Source organism: Pediculus humanus, genomic scaffold (genome assembly GCF_000006295.1).
Source record: "Pediculus humanus corporis 1103172108195 genomic scaffold, whole genome shotgun sequence".
NCBI lineage: Eukaryota > Metazoa > Arthropoda > Insecta > Psocodea > Pediculidae > Pediculus > Pediculus humanus.
In genome coordinates this window covers 206,536-231,276 of record NW_002987765.1, presented here as the reverse complement: position 1 = coordinate 231,276, position 24,741 = coordinate 206,536, and the positions used below count along the sequence as shown (strand labels likewise).

General features: G+C 27.8%; 3 protein-coding genes across 3 annotated transcripts in view; 2 read left to right on the top strand and 1 right to left on the bottom strand.

The window, feature by feature from the left end:
* Phum_PHUM428070 (class B secretin-like G-protein coupled receptor GPRcal1, putative) overlaps positions 1-17,162 on the top strand; it is a gene marked incomplete at both ends in the record, with an annotated part of 20,821 nt that extends 3,659 nt beyond the window's left edge. Inside the window, 9 exons of the mRNA XM_002429285.1 lie at positions 11,285-11,376; positions 12,458-12,549; positions 13,861-13,987; positions 14,457-14,680; positions 14,763-14,884; positions 14,957-15,132; positions 15,330-15,425; positions 16,765-16,845; positions 17,118-17,162. Coding sequence (XP_002429330.1) covers positions 11,285-11,376; positions 12,458-12,549; positions 13,861-13,987; positions 14,457-14,680; positions 14,763-14,884; positions 14,957-15,132; positions 15,330-15,425; positions 16,765-16,845; positions 17,118-17,162 — 1,055 coding nt within the window. The remainder of the gene's footprint in view (positions 1-11,284; positions 11,377-12,457; positions 12,550-13,860; positions 13,988-14,456; positions 14,681-14,762; positions 14,885-14,956; positions 15,133-15,329; positions 15,426-16,764; positions 16,846-17,117) is intronic.
* Positions 17,163-17,606: 444 nt separating this feature from the next.
* Phum_PHUM428060 (Caspase-3 precursor, putative) lies at positions 17,607-20,328 on the top strand (the record flags this gene model as incomplete). Its single annotated transcript, XM_002429284.1, has 5 exons — positions 17,607-17,792; positions 18,808-19,252; positions 19,350-19,618; positions 19,745-19,977; positions 20,058-20,328. 5 exons carry the CDS (start codon positions 17,607-17,609, stop codon positions 20,326-20,328), a joined length of 1,404 nt encoding a protein of 467 aa, XP_002429329.1.
* Positions 20,329-24,053: 3,725 nt separating this feature from the next.
* The window catches only part of Phum_PHUM428050 (uncharacterized protein), a gene marked incomplete at both ends in the record, with an annotated part of 1,534 nt that continues 846 nt past the window's right edge, over positions 24,054-24,741 (bottom strand). The window contains 3 exons of the mRNA XM_002429283.1: positions 24,054-24,217; positions 24,296-24,464; positions 24,548-24,674. Coding sequence (XP_002429328.1) covers positions 24,054-24,217; positions 24,296-24,464; positions 24,548-24,674 — 460 coding nt within the window. The remainder of the gene's footprint in view (positions 24,218-24,295; positions 24,465-24,547; positions 24,675-24,741) is intronic.

The window sequence follows — 24,741 nt, the reverse complement described above, 5'->3', positions numbered from 1 at the left end:
CAATTATTATTTTTTTTTCAAACGATGAAATCAAAACCGGAAGTAAATTTTTGTTTGTTAGGAGAATTACGTACAAACAAAGCAAAATTTTGTATTTTTATAGGTGGGGGGATGGGGGGACGGGGGATTAAAAACAATTCAATTATTTTAATTTAAAAAATTTTTTTTTTACCTTATCCGCCATTTTTTTTTTTATCGTTTCGTTGTTGTTGTTGTTGTTATTCTTTTATCATCTTTCGTATTATTTGTTTTGGTTGTTGTTGTTGTTATATTTCGATTTAACCAATTTCAAACATTAAATAACAATTTAAACAATTTGCGTTTTATAATTAAATAAACATGAGAGAGTGTGTAAGATAAATTGTGGCGCGAACAATTTCGTGTGTGCTTGTGTGTTAGAAAGGTAATAATGGGAGTTTCTGCGGTGAGATGACATTTCCGGGATTTCTAGGTAAATAAATTATTTATATATATATAAATGTAACCGGAAGGAAATCTTAAGAAAAATAAATAATAAACTTCCGTTTTGAAATCCTCAACGAAAAAAAAAAAAATTTTCTTCTGCTTCTCATGATATTTTTTTCTTTTCGAACCGCAAATAAAATTTTTAAACTTTCGAACTTTCTTCCCTCTTCCCCTCGCCTTTTCTCACCGGAATACATTATTATTATTATTATTATTATTATTATTATTTATAATCGAAAATTAAAGACTTTTTCAAGCCCCCTTCTCCTCTCCCTTCCCTCGCAAAAAAAAAAAAAATTATTACGTGTGAAAAATATTTCAACAACTTGTCGACCGATGACGGATTAATGACGGTAATAATAATAATAATAATAATGATAATAATAATGAGTAAATAATTTTTTTGAATCGTTTGTTTTTGTTTGTTACGTCATCATTTCCTACGTAGTTTTTTTTTTTTTTTTTGTACGAATCGCCGCGTTTGTCGTGTAAACCGATTGTGTCAAAAATTACGAAAGGATTTAAATATGCACAAAAAAAAAAAAAAACAAAATTTACGACAGTAAGAAAAGAATAAAAAAAAGGGAGAAAGAGAAAGAGACAGAAAGAGGGAGAGGGAGGGAGGAGAGGTTAAATAAAGACAAAATAGTTACGAAATAATACGATTAAGGTTAACAAACAAAGGTAATAAAATTTGTTTTTTTTTTATGTTATTTTATTTTATTTGCGATTAGGTTTCCTTTGAGAAAAAAAAATAAAATTTTATATTTAAAAAAAGTGTAACAACATAAAACGAAGAAAAAATCGAATGAATTATCGATACGATATATCGAACTCGAAAAAAAAAATAAATAAAGAAAATTCAATAATTTTATCGCGATCGATTTGTTTTTTTTTTTTAATACGAAGACTCGGTAATCTACCAATGAGAAACGATCTGGGTTTTGATTGGTCGATATTTTCTCTCTCTCCCTCTTCCTCTCGATTGCCTTTTGCTGTTGTTTGTTGGGGGGGGGGGGTATTAATAACGTGAAAAATCATTTTTTTTGTTTTTTCGTCTGCTCGTTTGTAAATAAGTAAAAAAAAAAAAAAAATTGGGATTTTATATCGAATAAATAACACCGACCTCGATATCGAAAAAAAATGGAAGAAAATAATGAGAATAATCAACGGGGTGGAGTGAAGGTGAGGGGAGGGAGGGGGGAAGTTGAATAAAAAATAATAATGATAATAAAATAAACATGAAAATAATTTTGCTGTAAGATAGAGCAACCAACCAGAAGGAAGATTTTTTTTATTCGTTTTTACCTTTTTTTTTTTTTCTTTCTTATTTCTCTTTTTTGTTTTTATAAAAATACGATTTTTATTATTATTATTATTATTACTCTTGAAATTTTTTTTTGTATTTTTTTCGTTCCCTTTTGAAATCTCTGCGGGATGTTTTTAGATGAAAGAAGAAGAAGGCGAAAAAAAAAGAAAATTGCTGTCGGAACAAATTCCGTTTAATTGTTTTTTTTTTAACCTTTTTTTTTTTTTTTTTTTTTTCAAAAATTTTTTTCACCTTTTTTAAATATTGTATCAAAGCATTCGAGGGTAAAAAATCTTTTTTGCTTTATCCTTTCTCTCTCTCTCTCTCTCTACTTTGCCTCGACCTCCGTTTATCTTTTTCTGTCTCTACCTTTACCCGTCTTCTGTCTTTCTTTGCCTCTTTTCTGTCTTTCTATATTTCTTTCTTTCTCTCTCTCTGCCTTCCTTATGTTTCTCTCACTCTCTCTCTCTCTCTCTCTCTCTCTCTCTTCTGCCTTTCTCTACTAGTAACTTTTATTCTTTCTCTCGCTTTTCCCTCCACTTTCAATTTTCTTCGTCTGATTCTCTCTCTTTCTCTCTCTCTCTCTCTTCTAAATTCAACCCCATTTCTCACTCTCTCTCTCATTCTCTCCTTCCTATTTCTTAATCCGTTCCTACTTCTCTCTCTCTCTCTCTCTCTTTCTCTTTTACTCCTTTTCTATTTCTACCTTCGCCCTCTCTTCTCTTTCTTCCGTCTTTTAATCCGTCCCCATTTCTCTCTCCCACTCTCTCTCTCTCTCTTCCGTCTCTTAATCCATCCATATTTCTCTCTCTCTCTCTCTTATTTTAATCTGTTTTCCATTAACTGCTCTACGGTTAAAATGATTCTTACGCAATCAAACAGTATAAAATTTATCGGTTTTTAAATGTAGAAAGAAAAAAAAGAAAATTTTTTTTTTTTTTTACCTTGAGCGAAACATTAATTATTAACCTTTGGTTTGACCTTTAACGAATTTTTTTTCTTTCTTTTTTTCCATCCGATTTCATTTTTCCGTTTTATTTTATTCTTTCCATCATCAACTTTTCTTTTTTTTTCCTTTCAAAACTTATAATGAATTTTTTTTTTTTTTTTTTTTTGTTTAAAAGAAAGTAAACTTACAAATTAAAACGTTACATTATCAGAAAGAAAAAGAAAAAAAAAAGAAAAATTATGTGAAAAATAGCGTTTGAAGTAATTTAACACGTTTAAATCACACACAGAAATAATTTTCCACGTTTTATTACGTCATTGATCAATTTTTCTTCTTTTTTTTTTTTTTAATAAAACTTTTCAAATGTCAGATTCGGAAGAAAAAAAAAATGAAAAGATTTACCACCTTTGTAAGTGATGACAAGACCACACATTATTTTCAAAATGAATTAAATCTCACGCGCACGCACACGCACGCACACACTTATTCTAACGTCGAATCCGTTCCGGGAAATTTATTGTACTTGATAATAATAATAATAATGATAATAATAATAATTTATTATACAAAAGAAGAATTCAATCGGTTTAAAGAAAAAAAAAAGTTAAAATCTTTTCAAACTTTTTCAAATTCCAGCAATTTTTTCCAGATTTTTTATTTTTTTTTTTTGTAATTATCTCCAGTAAATTTTTTTTATCTTACAAACGCCATACCTGAAACTTACAATAATAATGATGATGACGATGATGATAAAATTATTTTTTAATTCTTGTTTTTGTTTTTTTTCTCCTTGAAAAAAGAATGAGGGAAATAATTTTAAAAGAAAACCCATCGAGGGGGGAAAGAAAGGGAGGAGAAAATGGGAATAAGGCTGGAGAAAAATATCAGGGGGAAAAAAAAGATAATGATAATAATAATGATAATAAAATTTGTTTTTCACGTCATGTAATCGGATCCTATTTAAAAAAAAAAAAAAAAAAATTTCTCGACACGGTTAAAGGTTTTAAAAAAACAAAAAAAAAAAAAAAAACAAAAATGAAAAATTCAAAATGGCGTCCTTAAATATATAAATATATATATATTAAAAAAAAAAAAAAAATGAAATCTCTTCTTCTTCCTTTTTTTTATCGTGGCATTAAAAGGAAAGAAAGAAAGAAATTTTTCCAGGTTCCAGACATTAAAAAAAAAGATTTCTTTTTTATTTTCCGCCCCACCCCACACACGACCTACTTCGTTCTCTTTCTTCTTCTCCTTTCCCTCCTCCCCTTCCCCTTACTCCCCCCGATAATAAATTTTTTTTTTAAACCTTTCAATCGCATTCGATAAAAAAAAAAAAAAATTTTTTTTCGTTTTGTCAATATCTTTTTAATATTATATATTTATATGGTAAATGCAACTTTTTAAACTTTTTACGTCATCTCTATTGAAATGTTTATGTAAAAAAAAAAAAAGTTTAAAATGAATATGAATGATTTTTTCCTTTGAGTCATTTTCCATTTTTTTTGTCCTTTTATTACCCCCCACAACTTTTTTTTTTCTTCCTTCCATTGTGTGCGAAAGCCTCAGTGAAATCGGGAACAATTTTTTTTTATTCTTTTTATTATCATCATCATCATAAGTTATTTATTTATTTATTTATTTCAAAGGAAAAACCTTCCTTTGTGTGTGTGTGTGTGTCCTTTGAATTCTAATTTCGGAATTCATTACGTTTTATATAAATTTTGCGTCGGTTTTATTTCGTAATAAAAATTATAATTTTTTACTACTACTAGTAAAAATTTATTTTTTAATCAATATGTCATTTTTTTTTACGGCTAAACAACCCTTATTTTTCCCAAGCGGGGGGGAAGAGGGATAGGGGTGGAAAAGGGGGGAAATGAAAGGAACAAAGAAAAAGGAAATAAAGAAAATTTAAATGTATGTCAAAGACAAAGTCACTTTTTAAAACGTTTAGATAAAAATCTCCATGTTTTTTTTTTCATCTCTCTCTCTCTCTCTCTCTCTCTGTCTCTCTCTTTCTCTCTTTCTAGGATATATAATTTATATCATGGTCGCGTCGTAGACGTACCTGAAATTAATTTAAAAAAAAAAAAAAAAACTTTCAACATTTCGTTACGGTAATTTATTTTAATTATTTTTTTTCTAAACGTCAACAATGTGGAAAAAACACGCGCGCGTCTCCATAACGAAAAAAAATTATTATTATTATTAATATTTTTCGTTCCGCTAAGAGAGAGAGAGAGAGAGACTGGAAAAGAGACAAAATCGATTTTTTTTTCCAATTCGTTTTTAACGGTCGTTATTTATTATTATTATTACTATTTTCGTTCGTGACGTCAAAATTATTAAAAATTTTTTTTTTTTAATTTCATTTTCTCTAAAGTTATTATTATTATTATTAACATCACGGGGAAAAAAAGAAATTGATTTAGAAATTAATCAATCAATCAATCAATCACTAATAATGATGATAATAACATCATTAATCAATTTCGTATGATTTTTAAAACTGGAATTTTCCAGTAGAGAAATAGAAATAGAAATTGGAGATTTTAAATCCCGTTTTTTTCCGTCGTCGTGAATTTTGGAAAATTTTCCAGTTACGTCCTATAATAATAATAATTTTTTTCGTTTTGATTTTTTTTTTGTTTGACCTTTGCCCTTTCTCCCTCCCTCCCTTCCTCTCTCTCTCTCTCCCTCACTCATCCTTTTAACGGATTTTCATTAGTTTCACGTAACGAATTTACATGTTTAAATAAAATTCATGCATATTTATTATTATTATTATTATTTATGTGAAAAACATTTTGAAACATCAAAAGAGAGTGAGAGGGGGGAGGGGGAAGGAGAGAGGGGAGAGAGAGAGAGAGAGAGTGAATGATTACTGAATATTGAAAATTGATGAATGCGTAAATAATTTTTAAAACGTTTTCAGGTTACGAGATTTTTTTTTTTCCATTATCTTTAATATATTCTGGAGAAGAAAAAAAAACAAACAAATTTTATTTATGAATATTAATAATTCATTTCTTTTTTTTACGACTCCATTTTTTTTTTCGGTGGTTTTTCCCTTTTTTTTTTTAATTGCGGATACGAATTCAACAGGTGCGTTCAGAAATTCAAACCGAAATATTTAATGTAAACCCTTTTGTTTTGCGTGTGAAATTTTTTTTTTCTTTTTTCTTTTTTGGGGGGGGGGAAATTTATCGAAATATTTTTGACACGTTTTTTTATTGTTGTTGTTGTGTGATTAAAACAAACGATTGTTGTAATTATAATAATAATAATAATAATAAATATAATGATTTAATTTCGATGGAAAAAAAAAAATTTCTAAGAGAATAACGTCGTCCATTTTAAATTTGAATAAATTTTAAATTTGAGATTTTAACGACTCCTAGCGGTTAAAAATTGAAATTATGAAAAGTAATAATAAATCATGATAAATGGCGGGAAAATTTTTTTTACAATATTTATCGTTATTAAAGTTTTTCTTTTTATTTATTATTATTTTACCATTTTCATTTTTATAATTTTTCACAAAGAGAAAAAAGTTTTTAAAAAAAAAAAAAACTTAAACAATAAATTCAAGTTTACGAAGAAAATTTTTTTTTTAACGATAAAAAACATTTTTTTTTTTTTTTTTTTTGAAAAACAAAAATGGCCGCCGAACCTGTTGAATTTATAAGAAAAATGTTTTTTATTTTGTTTTTTTTTTTTTTTTTTTTTTTTCAATAACTTGTTACGTTTTTGTTTGTTTGTTTTTTATTATGACTTTAGGCGAGAAATAACATTTTGTTTTTATAATTATTTATTTTATTGTTACTTTAACTCACATTATTATTTTTTTTTTTCTTTTTTAATTTGAAACATTTTACGTTACGATTGTTACTTATGTTCGTTCGATTTTTATTGTTTTTTCGTAAAGAAAATTATTATTATTATTTTCATTTTGAAACATGAAAAGATTTTTTGTACTTGTTTGGAGTTTTTAAGTCCTTATTCCAGGTTTCTACCTGATTCCTTAGGTATAAATGCTCGAATTTCGTTGGTGGTATTTTATAATATTTTCCAAAGATGTCGGCAATCCTACTTAACGCCATTTCCTGGATGGTTTCTTCTTCTTCTTTTAGGTTCTTCAAAATCTTCTTTAAATTTCCTTTTATTGAATGTGGCATCATGGCTCCCAGTGATGCTGCTTCCACGATGACCGGAATCGTTTCTGTCTTTACTTTCCCCACATCCTGGTTATTTCAGCCTTTTGCTCGCTTCTTTGACTGTTTTTTTCCTTCCGGTACGGATACTTCAATCACCTTACACATCATTTTTCCGCCGCATTATGCTTCTCAGGATGATATCCGGTTTGTTGGCTGGCACAGTTCTGTCAGTATGGATTTGTTGACCGTACAGAACCATGCACGAATCCACTGTCGTAACCTTGGAATGTGGTTGTACCACTCCTTGGGTAATCCATCCATTCAATATTCACGACATATATTCCAGTGGAGATTATTATTATTATTATCATTATTATTATTAATCATTTTCTCATGTTGAACATTTAGGAACTTTCTACCCTCTTTCAAAAAAAAAAAAAACCTGAAAGGAAATTAAATTATTGCGAATGTTTTTACGCTCATTCGTATAAATCAAAAAGACGCCATTTTGAATTTTCCTTTTTTTCCCAGAATGAAATTTAAACAAAATCACAAAACTATCTCTTTGAGAGTTTATAGAAAATAAAAAATAACTACACGTGATTTTTTATTTCTCCAGTTTTTTTTCCTTTTTTTTCCATCTTCTTAAATTTTCAACAGATTTTTCTTTTTTTTTCATCCAGATTAGTTGAAAAAACAAAACTGGAAAAGAAAAAGGAAGAAAAAAAAAACATTTTATTGTTTTTTTTTTTATTTTGTTTCGTGAAAAAAAAAAAACAAAAAACATTCACTTGTAAAATTTTTCCAAAAGTTTAATTTAAAAGTCAAAAAAAGAAAAAAGAAAAACATTTTTAAAAGTAAAGGAAAAACGTTCTGGAACGATGACGATGATGCATGAATTATTGCTTATTAACTTTGTTTGTTTATTTTTTTTTTTTCGTACGAAGTGTAAGATTTCAAAATAAACAGCAGAAGACATTTGTCGTCGTCGATGTTGTTTACGTCACGAATTTTCCCTTTTAAAAGTTTTTTTTTCCCCCCGTTTAGTCATTCAATTATTTAGCTTATTTAAAAAAATGTTTTCTTTTTTTAAACGTGACACTACAACGCAACCGGAAATGGATTCGTTGTTTATTATTTCCGGTTTTAAATATTCTTTCATATATTTGTATAAAAAAAGAAGATTTCAATAATTAAATTTTGAATAAAAAATCAACAAACGTAGGTTTTACGAACAAACACCTACTCGGTTTAAAAAAAAAAAAAACCCGTTTCCAGCCGGATATGATACTCTTAAAAATTTAAAAAAAAAATTTTTTTTAATTTTTAAGAGTATCATCAGTAAACCGTGGGAGTATCGTAGACGTAACGGGGGGAGGGGGAGAAGGATAAAAAGGAAATTGTGGCGGTTACGTGGAGGAGTAAAAACAATAAAAATAACAATACGTCGTGGGAGAGCAGGACTGGAAAAAGGACGCCGTCGTCGTAATAAACGCTCCAAAAGGCAAAAAAAAACTCCAGGAAACGTAAAAAAAAAAACTCGCGCTGGAACGACCCACGTATTAAGAAAAAAAAAAAAAATAATAATAATAATAATAATAATACATTTTTTTTTATAAATAAACTTTTGAGATTTTAACACGAAAAATTTCAGGACACTTCATCGAAAACTGGAAGCGGATGTTCTCAAATGAATAAAATAATAATAATAATAATAAGATTAATAAATAAAATTTTAAACTCAATTCCAGGATTTTTAAAAAAGGAAAAAATTTTCCAGTCAAGATAGAGAAAATTTAATATTTTCTATTGTTTATGTGTTTTTAAGCCAAAACAAAAAAGTAAGGAAGGAAAAGAAAGGAAAAAGAACAAAATAAAACAAAGTTATAAAGGTGGATAGGAAATAAAAGGAAACCGGAAAAAGGAAAAGGTACGAAAGGGGAAAACTAAACGGGCGGAGGGAGGGAGGCAAGCGAACTCGAGCTCGAAAGATTTCGGAAGGTTTATATTAATAAAAACACCTGTCAAAAAACTTTTTCTTTTTTTTTTGTTTTTGTGATTTCTTTTCATTTATTATTATTATTATTATTATTATTATTATCTCTCTCATTATTTAATTTTCTTTTCTTCTGCTGTATATTATCAAATAATAATAATAATAATTTAATAAAATTTTAAAAACGTCGAGCGACAAAAATCAAAAAAAAAAGAAATCGTTTGTTGTAGTGAAATAATAAAAATATTAATAAACTACAATTTCAAAAAAATATTATTAGCAGAAGAAAAAAATTATTTTTCCAGTTGTTCCAGTTTCAGTTCCAGTTCCAGTTATTGTTGTTAAACTAATAAACCAAAAAAAAAAATTTTTTTGGTTTATTAAATTTCTTTAAATCTTTTCTTTTCAAACTTTTCCTCCTTTGTTTTTTATTTTTATCGATTCGATTCAGTAAACTTTTCATTTTTTTCCAAAAAAAAATTTTCTTTATGGAACTTTAATTATTATTATTATCATCGTCATCTTGAACGAGATGTTTTTATGATGACGTGAAATTTTAAGTTTTTTTTGCCGATTCAACATATAAATGTCAAATGTCAAAAAAGAAAAAACTGGGAGAGAAAAGTTATCCAGGTTTGAAAAAAATTTAGAATTATTATTATTATGACTATTTTTTTTCTTGGAGAAAAAAAGACTGGAGAGTTCAACTTAAATATTTAAAATGTTTTAGTGATAGGTTTGAAAGGGGAGAGGAGGAGGGAAAGGAGGAAGGAGGGAGAGAAAATCAAAAATATAAAAGAAAATTGAATTTTTTTTTCTGTTCTGGAATTGGTTTGCACTGGAACAAATATTTATTATGTTTTTTTTTCAATTCCCTTTCTCCAAATTAATTTTTTTTTTTGGTCATTTGATTTTTATTCTGGAATGTTCTTTAAATACTTTTTTTAATTCCATCGTTCGAAAATATTTCCAGCTGGACAAAATTTCGATACTGTTGATGGGGGAAAAAAAGAAAAAAAATCATTAAAATTCTTCGATAATTTTAATTTTTTTCTTCTCCATGACGTCTGGAACGAATTTCTCACGCAAAAAAAAGGAAAAAAAAAAAGAAAATTCCAGGGAATAAAAAAAAAAAGAAAAACTTATCAACGCTTGCACGAAAAAAAAGAAAAGTTTCCGTCAGATAAAAATTCAAAACAAACAAAACAAAACAAAAAAACAAACTAGAAAATTAATAAGGTTGTGGAAAATTTAAAAAAATTTTGTTTTAAAAAAATGGGGGGGGGATGAAAGTTGAAGTGAGAGTGGGGAGTAGAAGGATAATTTTATAATTTCTTTTCTTTCCAAAAAAAAAAATTTCTGAACAATTTATTTTTTCTTTTGTTTTTTTTTTTTTTTTTTCATTCGTCGGACATTTTTTTTTTTTTCTAGAATAAATTTAACCGACTTTATAAAAAATTTAACAAGCAGCTTCCTTACCCCTCCTCTTTCCCTCCTCCCGTAACAAACGATATCTCGTTACGTTTCATTACGTTATTTTTTTTTTTTTTTTTAAATTATTATATATAACCATAATCATATTTTTCACCGCCATTTTTTTTTTCATAACATTAACGCATCTACTACATTATAGGAGGAAAATCATTTTGAACCGGGAAAAAATCAAAAATTTTCCTTTAAATAATTATTATTATTATTATCATAACAATTTGTCTTTTTTATTTTTTTCTAGCAGAAGACAAAAAAAAAAAAAAAATTTTCCGACCCTTTTTTTTTATGTCCACGTAATAAACGCACCGTATAAACCGCCGTAAAGTTTTTTTTTTTTATGTTGCGTACATAAAAAAAAAATTTTTTTTTTCTCTCTCTCCCACACGAATAAATCATTATCATCATCATCATCATCATCATCATCATCATCTCAAGATGTGCGTGTGCGTATGTGGACACGACGAAATAAAAATTTTAAAAAATATTTTCTTTTTTTTTGCTATAAATTATAAACGCTTTATCGATTACGACGACGACCATGATGATGATGAGGATTTTTTTCCTAAGGAAAATTCTAGAAAAAAAAAATTATTTCCATCGGTTAAATTAATGAAGGGTGTGGGAGTGAGATGTGGGGGTTGGGGTAAAAAAATTTTTTTTTATGTTTTTATTTATTTTGTGTTTTATTGTTAAACGACGACGACGACGACCGACGACAATATTATAGTTTAACAACATTCGCACGAAAATAAAAAAAATTTTTTTTTTTTTTATTGTTTATAACAATAATAATAATAATAAAACATTAAAATTTTTTTTACTATCTACTGCTACTACCACAACTACCTGCGAAAATTTGATAATGATAATAATAATAAATTTTTTTTTTTATTTTTTAATAGTTTATGCGCATAAAGAATGCGATTCGAACGGGAGTTGGTACAAACATCCGGAAACGCAAAAACCATGGAGTAATTACACGACATGCGTAGATCAAGAAGATCTTTCGGTGAGTTTTTTTTTCTTTTTTTCAAACAGTGTCGGCAACAGCAAAAAAAAAAAATAAAAGGAACGAAAGAATGCGTGAAAAGGTTTTTATCATTAATCAAATTGATTATCATCATTTTATGAAATAAGATAATAATGATGATAATAAAAAAATGAAAAATTATTATTATTACGAGACTTTTTGATTTCATTATATTTTATGATAAATTTTTCTTTTTTTTTTAAATTATCCGGTAACATATTCAAAAAAATTTTTTTTTTTTTCGTTATGTTGCTTTCCCTGTCGAGGAGAAAAAAAAAAAAATGGCCGAGGGGGGGAACGTATTGGAAAAGAATAACTGATGTTACCCATCAAATTTATTTATTTATTTATTTTTTGAATTCTGAATTTATTGGCAAATCGTCTGCTGGAGACGGAATATTCTGGAATTATTTATTTATTTTTTGTATTTCCTGGATAATTTTTTTTTGATTTAATTTAATTTAAATTTCTTTTCGAAAATAAATAAAAAAATAAAAATGAATCCTTTCCCGTATTTTTCCTTTCGTTTTATTTCAAAATGGCGGATTTTTTTTTTTTTGGAAAAATCTCAACAGGTATTTTTCCCCCCCCCCAAAAAAAACGGAATTTCCACGTGGAAAATTCCAGAAAAAAAATTTTATTTATTTTATTTTTCTTTTTCCAACGAATTCGGTCATTCGTAAAAAACCACGTTTTTTTTCCTCTTTTCCTTTCCTGACCTTTTTTTTTCTTTTTCCGGTTGTTTATTTGAAAAAAAAAAAAAAAAGGATTAGTACGTTTGAAAAAATACAACAACAACAACAAAAAATCATTGTTACATTGTTGTGTTCCAGAAACAAAACCTGGATTTTTTTAGGGAGTTGAAAAAAAAATAATACGTATCTGGATAAACACCTGGACAAAATATATATATATATCGATCGCGATCGTTTTTTTAATTCTAATTAATTATCGTTATTATTATTATTATATCCAGGATGTTATCCGGTAATTTATCTACATCACGGGAATGTCCCGGAAATTGTAAAAAAAAAAAAAAAAATTTTTTTTATACTTTCAGGCACGGTTGACGATTAATCAAATTTACGAAATCGGATATTTAATATCGTTAATCGCTCTTTTAGCTTCGCTTGCTATTTACACGTATTTCAAGTAAGTAATTCCTCTTTTTTCAATTCTTTCGTTTGTTCGTTTGTTTGTTTGTTTGTTTGTTTGTTTGTCTGTTTGTGTATTCATTTTTTTTTTAAATTTAATCCTTTCGTTTTTTGAAAAAAAAAAAATTTTTTTTTCGTGTTGTTCTTTCGTAGTGGATTTTGCGTGAAATTTTATTAGAAAACAATGAAAATTTATTTATTTATTTATTTATTTAAATAATTAATTGTGATAATAATGATGATAATTTTACAACAGTTGTTTTATCAATCGACGAATGAATTTTTTGTAAAAAATTTTTTTGTTTTTATTATTTTTTTTTGATAAAATGTTTAAATTATTTTATTAGGGGTATGATCTTTGTTGTTTTCGTTTATTTCCGGTTTTGCAAAAATTATTGTTTGTTTTTTGTTTAATAGCAGAAACTATGAAAGAAAGTTCTAGAAAGAAAAAAAAAATTCGAATTTGAAAAAAAAGGGAGAAAAAAATTTGAAAAAAATCATTTTTCATTTATCTTAATTTAATTGATTTTCAAACAACGATTAATTTCACTCTCTCTCTCTCTCTCTCGCTCGGTGGATTGAAACGATTGATTGAATGAATGAATGATTGAGTGAAAGAATCGTTCGAGCAATAGAAAATTAATGATAAGAAGGGAGGGAGGGGGGGAAAGAAAAAAATTTTTCAGGTAAAAAAAAAAAATATATCAAATTGAAATTTTTTAATTTTTTGACGTGTGAGAAAATTTTACGAAAAAAAGAAAAATAGAGAGAGAGAGAAAACAGGAAACGGAAAGAAAATGATAAAAATTTCAAAAAATTTTCCTTAAAAATTTTTTTCTTGTTCGAGTGAGAGAAAAAAAGGGGGAAAAAAATGGAAAAAAGAAAAGAACATGATCGAAAGTTATTTTTTATTCACATGTTTTTCAAATTAATTATTCAAATGGCCCGAGTCGTTTTTAGTCTTTTTAAGTAATAATATAAAAGAATGAGAGAGAGAGAGAGAGAGAGAGAGAGAGAGAAAGAGAGAGAAATGGCGGGAAAGTAAAAAATACAAAAATAACAGCAGCAGGAGCAGCAGCAGAAAGGAAAATTTTTTTAATTTTAAAACAGTTTTTGAAAATCGAGAAAATTAAAAAAAATAAATAATCATTCAAAGACATCTATCGGAAAAACTCGAAAACAAAAGGAAAATTTTTTAATTTTTCTCATTCACCCTCGCGGATATTATTTAGTAATAATAATGACGTCATTATTTATTTATTTATTATTTCGCAAAGATGTTGATAATAATTATTATTATTATTTACAGATCTCTCAGGTGTTCTAGAACGACGCTTCACATACATTTATTCGTTAGTTTTGCCGTTAATAACGCTCTTTGGCTTATTTGGTATAGATTTATACTCGGAGATCCGAACGTCATTAAAGAAAATGGAGTAAGTTAAAAAAAATTTTAAAAATCGTCTTACATTGGGGAAAACAAAACAAATCGATTGATAAAAGGTTTCGATTTCTAAAATCACCCCCCCCGCAAAAAAAAAAACTTTCTCCCCCTTCAATTTTATTGTCGGCGAGTAAATAACCGAATAAGAAAATTCCATTTTTTTATTACCTTCGAGGTTTTCCGAGATTTTTTGTAAACAAACAGACAAACAAACAACAACAACAGCAAAAAAAAAAAAAGTTTTTATTCAAATTTAATTTTCGTGAGGATGCGGGGGTTGGGGGTGGGGGAGGAAGGGGAAGGAGGAGGAGGAGAGAGAGAGGAAAAAGAAAACAAAATTTTTTTTCTCTCCCTTTTATGTAACTCCTCCCGAAGGAGAAGGAGGAAAAAGTTTTCATTCGGCTTTCCCACCACCACCACCCCCTATCAACTTCACCCCCCCTTTTTTTTTTAAATTTCAGGTCGCCTGTAGAATATTCCACGTCGTTCTACATTATTTCCTTATGACGAATTACAGTTGGATGCTTTGCGAGGGTCTTTACCTTCACACCCTATTAGTAAATGCATTTTTAAGCGAAGAACGTTTGGTGAGATGGTTGTTTGTATTAGGTTGGGCCATACCTGGAATTGCAATCATAGTTTATTTGAGCCTACGTGCCAACGGTCAAGGAGAAGAAATAACACAGTAACCTTATACTTTCTTTTTTTTTTTAACCGTTAAAAAATTACCACAAATTTTCATTTTTCTTTTTTTTTTTTTTCTTCAGTTGTTGGATGAACGAAACAAAATATACGAACGTTCTCGTCGTACCTGTTTTCATATCCATGGTTTTAAATTTAGTTTTTTTATGTAATATCGTTCGAGTACTCATGACCAAATTAAGAGCAGGTAAGTGAATTTTACACCCTCCCTCCCCTCCCCCCTTCGATCGATTTATTGATTTGATTGTTTTGGTGTCAGGACCCCACGTGGGATCTCAAAGACCTTCCAGAACTTTACTACAAGCATTTAGAGCAACGTTACTTTTGGTTCCTCTTCTTGGTTTACATTATCTTCTCACGCCTTTCAGACCGGAAAAAGGTCACGCATGGGAATTTTTTTACGAAGTTTTATCTGCCATAACTGCGAGTCTCCAGGTACGAATGAATTTTTATCCATTTTTAATAATACAAACAAACTAATTAATTTTTTTTACGTACAAAAAGTCGTTACGAAAAAAAAAAAAAAAAAAAACGTGGAATTAGAATAATTATTTTTAATAATAAATTTTTCGCGCCAAAAAAATTTAAATATTAATTAACATTTAGAACTTTTTCATTTATTTTTTTTCCAGGGTCTTTGCGTCGCCACATTATTTTGCTTTTGCAATGGCGAGGTGAGTAAAAATTTTTTTTTTTTTTTTTGCTCCGGTAAAATTTGCGGTTTGGCCGTTCAGTGACGTCATCGCCTCAGCCGCCATCGTCGCCGCCGCGACGACCGCCATATTGTTAAATACTTTCAAAACTAAAACTAAAAACTACTACAACTACTACTACTTATAAAGAGGAAAAATTTTAAAGGGATTTTTTATTCTACTTTTCTTTTCGGTCGCCATTACCGAAAAAAACAAAAAAAGTTATTAAGATCTTTTTAATTATTTAATAATGGTCGAATTTAAAATTTTTAAAGTTTTCGAAAAAGTTTTCACCGATTTTTTTCGTTAAAGATTTATTATTATTATTATTAAGTTAACGAAAAAAAAATGACATGAAACATTTCCAACGAACGTTCTATATATACAAAACCTTTCATTTTCATTTGTTTATTATTCTATGGAACAGACATTTTAAATTTCAAAGAAACAAAGACTTTACTGTGTATGTCGTGGCAGAAGAGGAAAAAGGAGTTTTTGTAACTAAAACTTTACCTTTTAAAGAATGTCATTTTATTCTTAATGGAGAGAAAACAAACAAATTTCTCTCTCTCTCTCCTTTTTCCTTCTTGTTTTCAAAATCCTTTTAATTAAGGGGTTAAATATAAGATTTTCTGTTGTCTACCTTTTTTTTTCCTTTCTTACTCATTTCATCCTTTCATCCTTTCACATCTTTTCCAGACAAGGATTTTACTTTTTGAAAAATAAAAAAAAGGTTGACACCTAATTTACGGTTCAAAAAATTCATTCGGTTTAATTTTGATTCCATTGCTCTCCCCTCCCCCCCTTTTTTTTTTTTAATTTAATTCCGTTAATTTTATTGCAACAACAACAACAACAACCGTGAGCAGGTAATAATATATTTCAGGTAAAATCCGTTCTCGTTTCACGACCTCTCCCCCCCCCCTCATTGTATCGTAATGAAATTAACAAAAAATAATAATAATAATAATCAAAGCTGTGTACGAATTTCAATATTATCAATCAGAGATTTAAATTTCATTCATGTACAGACTTGTCCAGACTTGTCGAAACTTGTTTAATCATTTTTTTTTTTGTCTGTTAAACGACTGCGAAATTTTTCACAAAGGTCGTTTGGCATTTAAATAATAATACTAATAATAATAATAAGAATAATAATAATAATAATAAATTTTTTTGGGGGGTATCGTTAACGGTTATTTAAAACATCAATAAAAATTTTTACAAGTGAAATTTAATAATGTTAATAATTATTATCATCACTATCGTTTTTTTTTTGCATTTAATGGGGAGGCATCTGGGGATAGGGGAAAATATCAGGTTTTTAAAAAAATGAAGAAGAAGTGGAAAAAAAAAGAAAATTTTTTTATTACAGGTGATCTCTCAAATAAAAAGAAGATATCAATTTGCCATTTTTAGGAACAGAGCTAATTCTTGCACGGCAACAACGGTTTCGGTACGTCAGGTATAAATCTACTAACATCTACTAACTCTACCCTCTCCCCACACGCACACCACCACCACCACCACCCCGAAAAAAAAAAATTTTTTTAAATAAATAAATAAAGCCGGACTTTAACAAATTAACAATTATGACATCATAACGCTTAGAAATAAATAAATAAATTTTAATTTTATTCATTATTTAATTTAAATTATTATCATTTTAATCACGATTTTGTTACGTCATAGTCTTTTTTTTTTAATCGTTTTCTTTTTTTTTCGCAGTTTATTCGTTCGACACCGCCAATGGCCGGAGAGGAAAAAGTTTAACAAAAAATGAATTTAGATTCTATTGAAGTAATCGAACTTAAAAATATTTAACAAAATTATATATAAAAGTTATATCAATAAGGAAATTATTGTGTAAAAATAAAAAAAGATTTTATTTATGTGTAATTTTTAATCGAACGTGTAACGTGTATGTATGTATGTATGTATGTGCCATTAATTAATAAATAAGCTATCGTTTTTTAATTGTTTTTAAAAAACTTTTTTTTTTGTATATAAAAAAAGAAAATATATATATATATTTAATATTATATTAAAATTGTTAATATTAAGTATAATATTTTGTTCTTTTTTCCCTTTAAAAACCTTTTATTGATGAAAAATGATTTGTTTAAATAAATATGGAGTTAACTGGAGCCACGTCACATTTTAGTTACATAAACGACACAGGAGCGCTGCGTTCGCGACTGAGTATTTGTATACTCTATGGAATATTTTAAGTTTACTCGTGCCACTGGCAAGTGGATAAGTTCGTATGAAATGTTGAAAATTCATCGGGATGCCATTCTTTCTAATTTATCGACTTTAGTTGAAGAGACAGATCTTAATAAATTAGTGCCGGATTTATTAAATAAAAATGTTTTTAACGAACGAATGATCAACAGGATATTGGTGTGTATATTTTAAAAATATTTTTTTTTTTATCGAGTTACATATGCGGTTGTTTTTACTCCTTCATTCAAACTTGTTTATAAAGTTTTTACCCTTTTTAATTTTTTTATTCGATATTAAATTGAATTTATTTTTAACTTTTTCGCTATTATTCTTTTGTATTATTTTTTTACAAAATTATAAATTAAATAATAAATTCATTATCAAGGTTAATAGTTTAAGTGTATTGACCTTTTGAAATTCCATTATTTTTATGGAATGACTCATCTATAGCTAGAGAAAGAAAACGTTTAATTTTTCAGGAACGGGGGGGGGGGAAATTGTTTTTCCATTTTAAATTGATTTTTATGACGTGTTTTTTCTTAAAAATCATTTTAGTTTAAATTTGCGTTAATATAAAAGCTTAAACGCTTATCACAAAATCCAGGAAATTAATGACATAACGTTACGTTGTCCATCAACAAGTTTTTTTTTTAAAAAAAAATAAATTTTTTTTATCATTTAAGTCGTTGACAAATGTCAAAATGTATTAGTTATAATCGAAAAACTTTTGTTTTGTTTTCTTTTTTTTTTTTTTTTTGGTGTTTATATAATTATCATTAAAAACAAAAGAATAAATTTTTACTCGAGGGGATAAAACCCATAAATAAAAAAATTTTTTTTAATGATGCAACAATATTTACTGTTTTGTAATTATGTATATCAGTCATTCCAAAATTACAAATTAAATTTATTATTATTATTATTTGGCTAGTAATTAAATAAAAGTTTAATTTTTTTTTTTTTGTCGAGCAACAATTTTTATTCTTACCGCTTAATAATTTCTTTGGCATTATTCCCAATGTTTTAATTATGGTTCGAGTTTTTCAATTTTGTCGTCTTTATTACATCCTGTTTTGTTAGTTGATTATTAGCCTTGGTGTATTATATGTCTATTAATTTTTTCAATGATAACTTCAATTGAATGTTATTAGTCATAAAAAGTTTTAAAAAAATTTTTTCATTTCGATTTTAGAATCCATCGCACAATGGAAAAAGACAAAAGACGGATTTATACACTGAAATATTAAAAAGGGGACCATTGGCTTTTGCCAATTTAAAAAATTCTCTCAATTCGACTGGTCACTTGAAATTGGCTCAAATTTTATCAGAAACAGAAATGAAATTCAAACAATCTGAAATAGGAAATTCATCGATGACATCACCTGATTCATGTTTGTTAAAAGATGGAGGTTGCATATCGATCGATAGTAGGAAAATTAAAAACGAAGATTTTGTTTCTCACAAAAGCACTGAGAGTAATCCGAGTGTGTCATCCAACAACACGAGTAATTTAGACATTGTTAAAGATCTCAACGATTTCACATTAGATACCTCACATGTGTGTACTCTGTCTCAATATCCAGAATACATGAAAGATTTAGAAGAAGTTTTCGAAGGAAGCGAATTTCCTTTTACTCGTAAGTTTTTAATTTTTCATATATGTGCAGCATTATTTTACTTTTAAACTCTTATTTAGAGTATGATTAAACTGTCATGTTTGTTTTGGCTTTTTAGACAACGTCATAGCTTGGCCTAGCGAAAGATTTCTTCCAGTTAAAGTAAAATATGCATCGAATTTTAAAGAACTCAAAGATATAGGTCCGCCAACGTATAAAATGGATTCAAATCCTCGAGGTTTCGCACTTATAGTTAACAATATTGATTTTGACGATTCGGAAGAATACAAGACTAGGTACGGCGCTGATAACGATGAATATAGGCTTAAATTATTATTAGAACAATTATTTTACGTTGTAGAAGTGCATAGGAATAAAACTAAAAAGGTTTTTTATTTATTTATTTATTTATTTTTTTTCTCCTCATTTAATTTTATGTTAATGATAAATTTAAATAATAATAATGATTGTTTTTTTTTCTTCTTCTTCTTCTTTTCTTTTGGTTTCGCTTAGGAAATGTTAGAAATAACGAATAGATTTTCACAGAGGGACGAATTAAACGAATGCGATTCTGTCGTTGTCACCTTCATGAGTCACGGTGAAGAGGGTGACACGGAAGACAATAGTAAAATTGTAGGAATCGATGGTTTGACGGTTGCCATCAATGACATCGTCGGGTATTTTTACAACGATGCTTGCAAAGCTTTGATACACAAACCGAAAATGTTTTTCTTTCAAGCGTGCAGGTACGAGAATGAAAAAAATCCCGCCCCCCAAAAAAAGTGATGAAAAAAAATGTATTTAACGATTGTTTTTATTTTTCCAGGGGTATTTTGGAGGATACCGGAGTCGTTTTGGAAAATTACATTCCGACGAATAGAATCGAAAAAGACAGTAGAGAAGTACGAGATCCACCGAGGAAAACTAAAATAAGATCCCAATCTGATATATTCATTGCTTGTCCCGTTCCCCCGGGACGAAAAGCAAACAGGGATAGAGTTACCGGAACTTGGTTCATACAAACAATAATAGATGTTTTTTCCGAACACTCGTGGAACACGCATTTGGAAGACATGATGAAAATGGTAAATAATTAACGAGAAGAAGAAGAAGAAGAAGGAAAACAAAAACAAAAATGTCGATGATAAATAATTTTAAAATTTTCTTCCTTTTTTTTTTTTTTTTTCTTTAAGCCGGCTGGGCATTCTTTTTTTTTTTTTTTTTTTTTTTTTTTTTTTTTTAATGTTAATCGATGGTGGAGGTAATTAACAACAAATAAAATTTGTAATTTCACATAAAGACTTTTCATTTTGTAATTATGGTTGTTGTTGTTGTTGTTTGTTTTGATTACAGGTCGATTTGAAAATAAAAAATACAAATAATTTTTACACTTCCAATTTTCAATCTTTAACAACGAAAACAATCGGTTGGAATAAAAATTTATATTTTAATCCGGGTTTGGCAATAAATAAATTAAATGGAGAAATAATTCGATCCATAGAATGTCCCGGGAATTATGGGAACGGAGACGGAGGAGAAGAAGACGAAGGTTCGATTCATTACGTCATCAATCATTTTTTTTTTTAAATTTTTTTTTGATTTATTTTGCATAACTTTTGTTTTTTTTTTTTTTTTTTTTTTTTTCCCGGATTGGGTGTACGGATGGATCATCAGGAATGGACGTCGTAGATTCGAAATCGGAACGTTTAAAAAAATCAAATCAAAAAAATAATAATAATCATCCATCGAATAATTATTTGAAATTAATGGAAGAAAAAAATGACGAACCGGATGATGATACGAAGGGAGGAAAAGGTTGTTATAATTTTTTAGGTTGCAACACGATATGATATATTTTTCTATATAATTTTTAAAATCGTTTCGTTTGTTAAAATGCTCAATGAATTATTATTATTATTATTATTATCTCATTGTAATCATTCTCAGGATTTTATATTGTCTCGCTCTTACAAGCTCATTGCTCAGAATGCTCAATCAAAATGAAAATTACATAAAATAAATGTTAAAGTATTATAATAATCTCTAATTATTATCGAGTACTTAAAATCGATGGATCGATGGATCGATCGCTGCCATAAAAAAAGAAAAATAAATAATTTTTTACGCCTTTTACAAAAATGATTGATAGGAAACAATTTTTTTTTATTTTTTTTTATACACAAACTCACACATATACATATATATATATATATACATATACAAACTTTTATTTTTTTTTTTAATTTTAATTTTTTATTCGATTTTTATTATCATTATTATTATTAATTTTTTTTATACATTTTACGAGATTAGAATTTACGTAGATATTTTTTTTTAATAAATAAAATTTTATTCGAAAATCAAATAAAAAAGGGAAAAAGATTACGAACAAAACAAATAATAATGAATGTGAGACGGTTAACCCGTTTTTTTTCTTATATTTTTTTAAATAATACTAATAATACTACTTTTAACGTGAAAGAAAAAGTCATTTTTTTTTATAAACAAAATTTATTAAATTTATTAGCAGCATGTGAATGTCTTGCTGTTGCCGCTGCAGCAGCAACAGCAGCAGCTGCAGATGCTGTTTAAATTTTTTAGACATAAGATCTCCTTGTTGTAACTATATACATATATATGTGTATATGTATGTATACATATTTTTTTTTTTTAAATGATTGTACATTTTTATTATTATTATTAAAATTATTTTATTTTATTTTTTTTCGTCAAAAATGTATTATTTAATTCAATTTTGTGCCAAAAATTAATAAAAAAATTAAGAAATTGTTATAAACAACTTAAAAACAATAAAAAAAAATGCATTTATACCAAATCAATTTTGTGATTGTATAATTTTTTTTTTTTTTTCAAAGTTAACGGGGGGAATCTGCTTCCGCCCTCGCGAGTGCAGATCTGATGATTCCAACTTTGAGGGGGGGGGGGAGGTTGAAGGTGAAATGCGGGTCATACTCCTGCGACCGCCCCCCTACTTTACAGGAAAAAATTCAGTGAAGCACATCCAGGAGTTTTAGTGGGGTATTAGCTATGGCTGAGTCCCCCCCTACTCTTCCTGCTACCGGGCGGGGAGATTAGTGCGAAATGCATTTCTCCTGGGTTAACAAAAAAAAAAAAAAAAATTTCAAACGAAAATTTCGCACGTTAAATAATAATAATAATAATTTTTTTTTTTATTTTTATAATCTATAAAACTTATAGCTTTTTATAGCAATTAAATACATTATTTTTTTATGTCAATAATAATGATAATAATTAGAATTAAATGAGTTGACATGCGTATACGTCATGTGTACTTATTAAAATTAATTTTATTTAACAATTTAGTTATAAGATATATATATATATGTATCAAAAGTTTTGTTCTATTGAATTTAGTTTATTGTAATATAATTAGTTTTTTATATTTATATATTGAATTTTATTTTATTCCTTACCTCCTTGTATCTTATATTTTTCTGATACATTTGGTAAAATTTTTCGATATTTTTACCTTAAAATTATTATTAATATAAAATTCACATTTTTTTACAAGCGGGAATCCAACGTAGCATCTTATTATACGATATACCTCCTTGGATATTATGTTTTACGGATACATCGGAAAAAAATTCGTCGATTAAAAATTAAGTTAAAAATGACCGCGAAAATCCAACGTTTACGATTTATTCTAAAGTAGGTCGACCTTGAATACAAGGCCATTGGTTTTACATTTCAATTTTGTGAAAATTTTCATGGTCACGATTTTTCAACCAAGGTCGACCTTGTTTACTGTTTACGCTAAGTAGGACGACCTTGTATATTTTACCTGGCACACATTTTATTTTAAGCGGGAATCCATTGTTTGAATTTTATTTTTTTCTATACCTCCTTGGGTATTATGTTTTTCTGATACATTTGGCCAAAATTTTCGATGTTTTTTAGGTAGAAAATTGAAATTTGTATACTGTGTATAAGGATGTACATTAAGGATGAAAAAAAATAAATAAATTTTAATTGACAATAATAAATTATATTTTTATTAAAATTAAATTTTTTTATGTCTTTTTTTTCCCATAATTATTCAACATGAAATTTTATGCAATAAAATTAAAATAAATAAATAAATAAATTGAAAAAAAAAAAAAGTTTACATTTTTTCATTGGGGGAGAGAGAGAGGATAAATTTACAATAAAAGTCAAAACGATAAAATCATACAAGAACAAAGGGCGTTCAAATCATTTTTTTTTCTGCACGATCACAATAATTTTAATAATAATAATAATAATAATAATAATAATATTTCGTTTTAACTCGAAACGCGTTTTCATATAAAATAAAATAAAACTTGACTTATTACTATTGAATTACATTTTATACTTATTTTAGTTTTTCTTATACTTTGACTAACATTAGTAATAATAATAATAATAATGATATTGATGACAATATCGACAGTGATAATAATAATAAAATTATCTAACATTAATCATCGAGTCATGAAATTAAAATAAATAAATAAAAAATTTAAAAAAGTAGCATTTTTTTAGATTATTATTTCTCTTATCCTAATTCATTTTTTTCTCCTTTATCCTCTCTACCCCCCGCAAACGACGACGTCATTTCCGTTCTATATGAAAAACCAAAAGGAAAGATTAAAAAATGAAAAGAAAAACTCGAATTTCCCAAGCATTGTGCGCTGCGAAAATCATTTCGACCGAAAATTTTTTTTTTTTTTTCTATTTTCTTCTTCCTTTTTGTTTCTTCTTTTTCCACCACCTCCTCCTCCTCCTCCTTCTTCTTCTTCTTCTTTCCTCTTTCCAATCAATCATCTTCGTCTTCGTCATCGCTATCCGTGTACTTTGGTTGAATTTTCCTCCTTCTCGTTCTTCCTCTTCCCTCTCCTCCTCTTCCACCTTTTCCACTTTTTATTTTTATTTTCATTCTAACGGATTCCGATTCGGAATTTCCATCCTCGTCTCCTCCGTCTGAAAATTTAAAAAATCCAAAATAAATAAAATTCGAAAAATAATAAAATCCGAACGACGGGATTCTCTCATCATCACCTTTAACCTCATCCGTTTCCGCATCCTGTTCCAATCTTTGTCTCGCGTTCGTAAACACGGATTGAAGGACGATCGAATCTTCGTGTATGAGAGAAGGTTCTTCGTTGTATATTTGAGCATTTTTACACATTTGAGTAAAATCCTTTTCCAAATCGTCAAAATCCGAATACTGAAACAACAACAAGAGTCAGAATAAAACTTTTCCCTCCTTTTTTTCCATTTCCCCCCCTTCCCACCCCCCACCCAGCTTACTTTTCCATCTTCTATCCTGTTAAATATTTTCTTTATATCCAAAGGTTTTTGTATTATGTCGTAATAATCCGGTAATTTATTTTTAGAAGGTAATTTCATGAAAGGTTCGCTGAGAATTCTTCCATCGCTAAAACCAACAAAAAAACCAAAAGTTAAACACAGAAAGAGAGAAAGAGAGAAAGAGAGAGAGAGAC